Source organism: Mus caroli, chromosome 5 (assembly GCF_900094665.2).
Source record: "Mus caroli chromosome 5, CAROLI_EIJ_v1.1, whole genome shotgun sequence".
Classification (NCBI taxonomy): domain Eukaryota; kingdom Metazoa; phylum Chordata; class Mammalia; order Rodentia; family Muridae; genus Mus; species Mus caroli.
The window spans coordinates 58,507,417-58,517,686 of NC_034574.1; the positions used below are offsets into that span (position 1 = coordinate 58,507,417).

The window sequence follows — 10,270 nt, forward strand, 5'->3', positions numbered from 1 at the left end:
TCCCCAACTCTGGGTCAGATAAAAAGCCCAAGAAGTGACATATCAAGTAGAAAACTCTCCTAGCTTAAACTTTCCACTTAAGCCTGATTTGTTTTGCTTGTGAAACAAATATGTTATTGTTTTGTTCCTCTTGGGCCACTAGGGAACTCCGGAGAGTAAACTTATTTGGCAGCTAAAAGAGTCCTTTTCTTTAGAGTTGCTAAAGAAGGTCTAGTTCAGACGATCCTTGCTGAATATACATTGAACAGTCACCTGCAAATGCATAAATGAAGTATTTTTGCCTATAATTTAATGTGTGTTTAAATGTTTTTGAAATTGCTACAGTTGTCAAAAAGTTAAAAGATGTGGAATATCTGGGAACAGTGGCCAGCATCTGCCTTCATTCTGACTACGCCGCTGCACTCTTTGAAGGCAAAATCCAGTTACATTTGGTAAGTATCACCCCCGTATCCTGGAAGCCTAAATTTGATGTCCCATTACCAAGACCCTTGGCCAGGGGCCAAGGAGTAAAACGACCTGGTTGATGATCTGCATCTAGATGGAACTATAGATGAGCTGTGAGAACACACTCACTGCTGTAACTGGCCATGTTGCACGTAGGGATCCACCAAACTATGCCTCTTGAGCTGTTCCAGAGACCGGCACCTGTGAGGACAGGATTCTAGACCAGGGTATCTGTGCACACATCTATATCTGACTTTATATTCGAGAAGCCAAGGAAATCGGCCGCTGGACAGCAGTTGAGCTGCTGCACATAAACCTCCCACTAAATAAAGGATGCTCGGGGCCACCCTCGTGGGCCAGCTGTTTTGTGCATAAGCTGGCCTAAGGGAGTAGTTGAACTTGAGAAAAAGACACTTTCCCTAGCTGTACACCTGATTTACTTAGATAAATCAATGAACCCCTAAATGAAACATCTTTATGTTTTAGATAGAAAATGAAATGTTGGACGCTCAGGAAGAGCGTGAGACTCGGCTCTTTCCAGCAGTGGATGATAAGTGCCGGATTTTATGCCACGCCCTAACTAGTGATTTCCTCATCTACGGAACTGATGTACGTATTGGCTTCTGGAAGGCAGAGAGCATAGACAAGTTCTAATTCTTACTTTACAATCTCCATCCTCTTCCTATTTTTCCCTCCTTTTTATTGAATTCAATACAAATGAAGAAGTGACTGGCCATTTATATACTTTTGTAGAACCTAGCAGTATGAGTGCTTGGTGATTTAAAGCAGTTTTGATGGTGTAATCAAAGGGTAGACTCGAATCTGACGTGTGGGACTCTGTCAACTCAGTTATCTGCTAGTTGCACCAGACTTTCCTTCATGTGTGCTGAAGTATTCTCTTTTTCACAGAGTTAAGATCTTGCTAACATTTGGGTTTAAATGTAATATCAGTTTTGGGGGGGTATATTTTTTTGTTTTTATTTTTTAATTTTTTTTTCATTTAAATCGTATGTGTATGGGTACTTTGTCTACATGTTATCTCTATGTATCATGTATGTGCTTGGTGGCCTCTGAGACCAGAAGAGGATATCAGATTCCTTGGTATTAGAGATACAGACAGTTGTGGCACACATTGGTGTTGGGACTTGAACCCAGGTCCACCAGAAGAGCAGCCAGTGGTCTTAACTGCTGAGCCTCCCTCCAACCCTGTTGTATTACAGTTTCAGGTTTTGGAGGTTTTTGTTTTGTTTAGTTTTTGTTTGAGGTGGGCTCTTCCTATGTAGCCCTGACTGACCTGAAACATTCTGTGTAGACCAAGATGGCCTCAAACACACAGAGATCCGCTTGCCCCTGTTGTGTTGGTTTCTTGTTGTCTATAGTACTTTTGTCTAGTTTTCATATCAGGCAATACTCGCCCCCAAGAAATGAGTGAGTCATCTTTAACTCTCTGAAACCATCTATTAGAATTATGTAGACACTTTTTCCATCTGTGTTCTGTAGACTCCACCAGTGGGGCCTGTCAGGTCGCTCAGTACTCCTGAGTAGATCAGTTGGCTTGGATGTGGTTGTGTGCATGAGTAGGGAGACAGCAAGGTCTAGCAGTGCACACAGCCAAGCCAGATGAGCATGTGATCGTCTGTAGCCTGCAGGTCCTTCCTAGACTCAAGGAGCCAGGACCACAGCGGTCCAGACTCACAGCTAAACTAAGGAAAGTGTGTGGGATGGCTCCAAGCTGCCCTGGAGCAGGCAAGAGTCTGCTTCGTGTACATTTCCCCGAGGTAGATGGATGAGAGATGCCTTGGACAACCTTTCACAAGGCTACCTAGCCTGCCGTGGAGTTGGTGCCACAGACTGCCGAGCCGCCCATGTGGTCGGTGGTTGTTTAATTGGGTTCTGCTGGGTTTTTTCTTAAGTTTCCCTAGCAAGTAGGAAATCTGTAAATGGATTGTGACCACATACCACTAAGCATATTACAGTCGCTAGATTATTGAATCACTTCTGAATTCCCATTTTATTACTCCAGAGTCCGTACCTTCCAAATATATTAAATGCATTAGCCTCTCCCTTTACCAAGAGTAATATGTGTTTCTTTTAAGATTATCTTCTGGGTAATTCTATGTGGAAAGTCAGTGTTTTTTACAGTTCCTTTATTAGACCTTGTGTTTTTTGGTTTTCTTTTGTTTTTTTCTTTTTCTTTTTGTTTTTGTTTTCTTAGACTGGCATCATTCACTATTTCTTCATCGAAGACTGGCAGTTCGTTAATGATTACCGGCATCCTGTTGGTGTGAAGAAGCTATTTCCCGATCCAAATGGAACCAGATTGGTTTTCATCGATGAGAAGAGTGATGGATTTGTTTACTGTCCTGTAAGTGTGGAAAACTGGAACCTGTGGGCTGAGGCGTAGCTCAGTGCTGGCGAAGGGCTCGACTCGCAGGCTCCGTCCCTGGCTCAGGCTCAGTGCTAGGAAACAAAACAAAACCTCAAGAGGCTCAGATTTTATGCAGTAAAGGAAGAATGGGGTGGTTGCTGTCTTCTCTGCTTCTGAGGCAGGGTCTCTCCACTTCTATATAGACCACTCTGGCCTTGAACTCACAGTGACCCACCTGCCTCTGCCTCAGAGCAGGGATTAAAGGTGTGTGCCACTATATCTGTTTACTTCTTTTAGTGAAGTATTCACCAAATAACGTTTTCTCTTTGTGATATCCTGTTAGCGAGTAATGTCAGGAAGACTTACCTGCCGTTCTATAATGTTTGTAGTATCCATCTCACAGAAAGTTTTCGTTGTCATGGAGACTGTATGGCATTGGGTTATGTAGCCCAGGCTAGCCTCAGCTGCTCAAGTCCTGACTCAGAAATAAACCAACAAGAAAGTTGTTCCACACACCCTGAGCAGCATTTTAGTAACTTGGAGCCATTGTGTCTAAACTTAGAGTTTGTTTTTTTTTATATAAACTAGTCCAGTTGTATATGACACCCTGGATTTGCCCAGTTCTGGGGATTTCCTTCCAGTAATAGAAAGAGAAGCTCTCCAAGCTGCTGGGGAGGGAGTGATGTTGGGTTGGAGATGGGCCGGGAAGCCACACCTGCTGCAGCTGCAGGCAGCCTCTTAACAAGGCCATTTGTAATGACAGACACGTGAGAGAAATTGGTGAATCCTATCTTGTAGGTTAATGATGCGACCTATGAGATTCCAGACTTCTCACCAACCATTAAAGGTGTTCTTTGGGAAAACTGGCCAATGGACAAAGGTGTCTTTATTGCCTATGATGATGACAAGGTGTATACATATGCATTTCACAAGGACACCATCCAAGGTACCAGTCACGCACTGCACTTTTACTGAGAAATGCATCTCCATTGCAGTGAAGTGGAAAGCTTTCTGATATTTGTGCCAGGCATTCCCCTGTGGTACTAAACAGTCTGTTCTCTGATACAGGATCCAAGGTTATTTTGGCTGGCAGCACCAAACTTCCCTTCTCCCATAAGCCTTTGCTGTTATACAATGGAGAACTGACCTGCCAGACACAGAGTGGGAAAATCAACTCCATCTACCTCAGCACCCACAGCTTCCTTGGCAGCATGAAAGACACGGACCCAACTGACCTGAGGCAAATGCTGACGCAGACCCTGCTGCTCAAGCGGTAGGTAGGAGTGGAAGTGATGGAGAGTGGCTCTTTGCCTTCATGGCCTATCCGGTAGATATACACAGCTTGGATGATGGATAATAGATGATGGATTCGAGGGGCTGGAGAGGCAGCTTGGGTTAAAGTGCTTGCCTTGCAAGCATGAGGACCTGAGTTCAGTTCCTAGAACTCACGCCGAAAAGAGGCTGTCTGCAATGGCGTCAGCACAGCTGGATTGCTGGGGCTCTCTGACCAGTCAGCCCAGCCTGCGTAGCAAGAGTGGGTCCATTGTAGACTTTGCCTCAAGAGCTAAGAAAGGGTGGATGGCATTTGAGAAACAACACCTAAGACTGTCCACTGGCCTCCCCCTACTGTGTCATACACACATGCACACTTGAGATACACAAACATGCTTGCACATACGCATACATACACACACAATAAAGACTGTAGATATGAAGACACATGTAGAGTCTAAAGGAAGCGCTGTTACATGATGTGGCTTCTGTAAGTGCTTTGCTATGAAGAAAATTCACAGAGCCACAAATAGCCCCACTACTGTTCTAACTATTAAACCATCAGAGAAGTTGACTTTTGCCTTGCCTGAGATTCCTTTTTCCTTGTTTTTCCCCTCTCATGTAGGGCAACTGGGAGTTCCTTGTGGCTGTCATCCTTCTGGCCATGGCTTGAGTAGTTAGTTCCTCAGGCGTCCCTACTGTTCTTCGTGGCTAACTCTTCTCACATGACTCTTTCATCGTCCATATAGGCTGGCTGCAAACACTGTCTTCATGGCTTGGGTTTCAGCTTAGTACAGAGCACTCAGGGCCCTGGGATCCATCCCTCCCCCACCCCCCAGTTCAAACCAAACAGAAATGTAAGCTGTCCTTGGTAGCCAAGGAGACTGGTTTGCCCCTGCAATCCCAGCGCTTGAGATGGTGTCAAGGTTTCAACCAGCCTGGCCTGTATAGCAAGATCCTGTGTCAACAAAATAAAACAAATCTATCTTCAATTTAAACTTGTATTTATAACTTCCTACCGGTCAGTGAACTCCTCAGACTTGCCCTGCCAAAAAACCATCATCTTTAGAGCAGTGGTTCTAACCTTCCTAATGCTGTGACCCTTTAATACAGCTCCTCATGTGGTGGTGTCCCCAGCCATAATTATCTTTGTCAGTACTTTGTAACTTTATAATTTTGCTACTGTTATGAATTGTAGTACAAATACCTGTTTTCTTTTTGTTGTTTTGTTGTTGTGCTTGTTGTTGTTGATGTTGGCTCTTTGAGATGGGATTTCTCTGTATAAGAGCCCCTGACCTGGAACTCATTTTGTAGGCTAGGCTGACCTTGAACACAGAGATCCAACTGCCTCTGCCTCCTGAGTGCTGGGATTAAAGGCATGTGCCCTTCTGATGGGCTTATGAAACCCCTGTGAAAGGTGGTTCAACCCCCAAGAGGTTGCAACAAACAGTTGAGAAACACTGTTCTATAGATTCCTATTTTTCCTCTTTCTCCATCTATCACTCTGTATTTGTCTAAACACACACACACACACAGGGCGGGAAGCAATGGCAACAGATAACATCTGCGTCTGAACATCTATTTGCTGAACTCTGAAATGTCTGCATTTGTAGAGCTAGCGTACTGGAGCCTGTTTTGTTGTTTGAGATATGATCTCTAGGTAGCTCTGGCTGTCCTCTTTGTAGACCAGGCTAGCCTCAAACTCACAGAGCTCCTCCTGCTTCTGCCTCCCAAGTGCTGGAATTAAAGGTGTGTGCCACCATGCCCAGCCTAGAGTGCTGGTTCTATTAGATTTAAGTGAGAACAAAAATAATTTAATTGGTGGTGGGGAGGGGCTAATTACAGAGAGTAAATTCAGACTCTAGAAGATGATGAGAAAGCAGCTGGGAGAGGCTGCAGCAGCCTGGGAACCTGAGTTCAGATCCTGCTACCTACAAACAAAGCTAGGAGTGGCTGGGACTGCCTAGCCAGCCTTATTCCAAAACCATGAATCCACATTGAGTCAAAGCCCCTGTCTCAAGGGATGAAGGCAACAGAGCAGGATGCTTTATGTCTTCCTGCAGCCTCCATGGCCACGCACAACGGCACATGCATCCACTCCCACACAAGCATCAGGAAGGCGAGAGAAAAGGGTGGCGTTTCATAACTCGCAAGTGCTAATTATAGGTTACGAAGCATATTGAGGATTTCTCTAGCACGTGATGTCTGGTGACATCTTGTCCAAAGACTCCTTAGTAGGTGACAAGCAGAGCTATGGTTCAGTCTGTGCACTCAATCCTAGGTTTTCTGATGCTTGGGATATATGCAAGATGCTAAATGACCGCACTTCGTGGAGTGAGCTGGCCAAAGCCTGTCTGCATCACATGGAGGTGGAGTTTGCTATCCGAGTGTCCCGGACAATGGGGGATGTTGGCACAGTGATGTCGTTGGAACAAATAAAGGTATGCAGTGTTTTAGGACTCACTAGATCACAGTATAGGTGCTGCTTATTCGGCATTTTACATTTTAGTCTCAATTCCAACAACTGATACTTCCTACCGAGCAAAGCCTTTGAACAATAAAATCCTTACATCTCTTCTCATCGCAACTGGTTTTCTTTGTAGGGAATTGAGGACTACAATCTTTTGGCAGGACATCTCGCCATGTTCACTAATGACTTCAACCTGGCCCAGGACCTGTACCTGGCATCCAACTGCCCTGTGGCAGCCCTGGAGGTATGACAGCAAAGAGAACGGGCGGGCAGGTGCCCTTGTCTCCAGTCAGACTTGGCAGTGCCAGACACTGCCCGGCTTCCTCTCCCGACGTGTAGACACTCGGCTCTCAGAGCCCCAGAGTACTCATTAACTTCAAAACCACTTTCATCCTGCATTCAGTGGAGGTATAAAAAAGGCATAGTGGTGTAGCATTGCTAAATAATTCAAAGTCTAAATGTGTCCAAAGAGAAAAGACTGTATAACTTACAAACCCATAAAAAAGAAACGTAGATGTCGTTTATTGATTGGTCCTGTTGCCAAGTGCCGTTCTAAACCCCTGACCTGCATCTATCTAGTGCTGTTATTTCCTCTATTTCCCACATGAGTACCTTGAAGCACATTGATCTTCTAGTTCCTGCAGACAGGGAGCTGAGCAGAACGTGGGGCTAAGTTCCAAGTCGGAGGGGAAGGGAGGCCTGCAGACACAGACTACCAGTTGATGGGCATAGACTTCCTGACAACCCAGCACTCAAGAGGCAGAGGCAGAGGCAAAGGCAAGAGGAGTGCTATAGTTCCAAGTCAGCCTGGTCCAAATAACAGGTCCCAGGTTAGCCAGGGATACATAGCAGACTGTTTGGTTGGCGGCTGGGGGGCGGGGGACGCAGACTTATGAGGTAAATCTGGATTCAGATTCTACCTGTTTGTGACCTTGGGCTTTAACCTCCCTCAGCTTAGTTCCTTCTTCTTTAAAGTGTGGGTAATAATGCCCATCCCTCAGGGTATTGGGCAAGAAAATGGGTTTAGAGTGCAATTAATTAGAAGTAATTTACATAACTAGTAGTAGCCAGAAATAAGCAAACAAACAGACTCTGAACTTCTGGTCATCTTTTCTCAAAGATATTAAAATTAAATTGCATCCATCTTTTATAATATATAATATTTACTTATTTATAATATAATATTACTTTTGTAATATATAATATAAACATAATATTGTGTAATAGTTGCACAAGTACCATTAGCTTCGTAGAGGCTCTGAGGTGATGGTTCAGAATGGACAGCTAGTGGCACGCTACAGTTCCTTCAGCCTCACTTAGCACATCAGGTCATTCAGGTAAAGAGAGCCCCATGTCCCTCCTGCTCTCCCTTCCTGGCCTTGTAGCCTGGTATAAGACCTGGCCAGTCTTTGCTTCCACTTCTGCATCTCTGAAATGGACACAGAATATTGCAAAAGAGAGCTGTAAGAAATAAAATAAGCCCATGGTCTAGACCAGAACCTGGTAAGAAACTCACACTTGGAAAGGTTAGTTAGGGATTTTCTACAGTCTAAGTCAGTGACGAATGAACTGCACCGATCCTTCAGTTGTGACCTGGTGTATTTGGGATTGTTTGACAAATACTTGTCAGAGACCTCAGGATCCAGGAAGAAAGAGGCTTTCTACGTTGTATTCTCTGTTATTCATGTTGCAGCACAGCTTCAAATTACCTAAGAACCCATATCAGGGGCCAGAAAGATGACTCCCCTGGTAAGGTTCTGGCCACCAAGCCTTGAGCCCCAGAACCACCCACGTGATACAAGGAGAAAACTGACTCTCGCAAGTTGTCCTCTGACCTCCACACATTGTAACACACGTATGCTCATGCACACAGACATAAATAAGTGTAACTTTAAAAAAAAGAAAGAGAGGAAAAAGAGAAAGTGCATCAATTCCAGCCAGGTTAGCAGCTCATGTCTGTAATCCCAGCAGGAAACAGACACAGGAAGGTTGCAGCAAGTTCAAAGCCAGCTTGGGCTACATAGTGAGTTCCAGGCCAGCCAGGGATACATAGCAAAACCCTGCCTCGCCAATGAAGGAAGAAAGGAAAGCCATTTCTAAAGTGTTTCCTAGTTTTTTATTGGTGTCCTTCTAAGGTGAAAATTTCAGTTACTTGATTATATTAGCTTTAATTTCTCATTATTGGGGAAAATACTAAAAATATTTTTTCATTAGATAGGATTGACTTTTGAGAGGAGCACAAAGATTTTGTAAAGTCTAGAAGACTCTTGTACTGCCTTTCAGACTGTATTTTATAGCAGTGTCTTTGTAAATAGAAAGCTTTATTTAAGAAAAAAATATGATTCCTTTTACTAAGCCTGGCTCTCTGTGGTGACTTTGAAAAGCATGTAGCCTTCCTGGGCCTTAGGACTTTGTCTTTCCTACAGATGCGGCGGGACCTGCAGCACTGGGACAGCGCTCTGCAGCTGGCGAAGCGCCTGGCCCCGGACCAGATACCCTTCATATCCAAAGAGTATGCCATCCAGCTGGAGTTCACGTAAGTCCTGGCTCTGTCTTCTTATCAGTGGCTAACTGATGCATGTCTACAGTTCCAAACCGGCACTGATTAGAAGGCTATTCTTCAGTAATGGCGGGAGTTGGGGGTGGGGGGTAGAGTTAATGAGAAATGAGCTGCGAATTCTGCATCTTGATCTGAAGGCAACCCGGAAAGACTGGCATCCTCAGACAGACAGGAGGAAGCGCTCTTCTGCAGTGGGCAGGGCCTGAGCATAGGAGGAAGCCTCCGAAGTTCACAGTAACACATTTTCTCCAGCAAGGCCATACCTCCTAAGAACACCACTCCCAAGCATATTCAGACCACCACAGTAGGTTCTTTATCAAAACCAGAAGCTTCGGGCTAGGGAGACAGCTCACTTAAGAGCACTCCTCCAAAGGACCCAAGTTTGGTTCCCAGCACCCACGCTGGGGTGGCTCACAACGATCTGTAAGTCCAGCTCCAGGCGACTTCTCACCTCTGGACTCTGCAGTTATCCACACACATGTGCGCATACTCACATACCCAATTACACATAATTTAAAATAATCTTTTTTAAAAAGAACCTTCTCATAGATGTAGAGGCCGAGAAACCCAAGTCAGAGTCACCTGCGTTTGGGTAAGGCTTGTTCTTGGATTTTTATACTATGGAAGGTTAAAGAATAGGAGAGAAAGAGAGTGTTCCCTTCCACCTCTGACTCATGGCTCCAGTGACTTAACGTTGCTACCTCCCCTTCCTGACTGCCTTCACAGCGGCAGTTAAGTTCCAACATATGGAGGGCAGGAGCAACTTCAACCCATAACTTAAAGGTGTAGAATTTTTCCTTTCATGAATAGACTTGCATATGGACGAAAACTGAGCAGTGGTGATGGCTGAGACAGAAGCTGTCCTGAGGACAGTGGCCACTGCCTTCGTGATGCCACAGGATGCATGGATCTGGGGCTCCTCGTAGCTTTGGGGTCCCCCGATCTGCTTGAGTAATTTAGGACATTCTAGTATTCTTTTTTTTTTCACTGTTTTTTTTTATTACATATTTTCCTCAATTACATTTCCAATGCTATCCCAAAAGTCCCCCATACCGCCCCCCACTTCCCTACCCTCCCATTCCCATTCTTTTGGCCCTGGCATTCCCCTATATTGGGGCATATAAAGTTTGCAAGTCCAATGGGCCTCTCTTTCCAG

General features: G+C 44.9%; 1 protein-coding gene across 2 annotated transcripts in view; it reads left to right on the forward strand.

Annotated features, from left to right (window-relative positions):
• The window catches only part of Wdr19 (WD repeat domain 19), a 97,867-nt gene that overhangs the window by 25,212 nt on the left and 62,385 nt on the right, over positions 1-10,270 (forward strand). For both annotated transcript variants that reach the window (XM_029477401.1, XM_021163489.1), the window contains exons 13-20: positions 325-431; positions 931-1,053; positions 2,660-2,809; positions 3,611-3,758; positions 3,881-4,085; positions 6,366-6,525; positions 6,688-6,798; positions 8,981-9,090. In XM_029477401.1, coding sequence (XP_029333261.1) covers positions 325-431; positions 931-1,053; positions 2,660-2,809; positions 3,611-3,758; positions 3,881-4,085; positions 6,366-6,525; positions 6,688-6,798; positions 8,981-9,090 — 1,114 coding nt within the window. The remainder of the gene's footprint in view (positions 1-324; positions 432-930; positions 1,054-2,659; positions 2,810-3,610; positions 3,759-3,880; positions 4,086-6,365; positions 6,526-6,687; positions 6,799-8,980; positions 9,091-10,270) is intronic.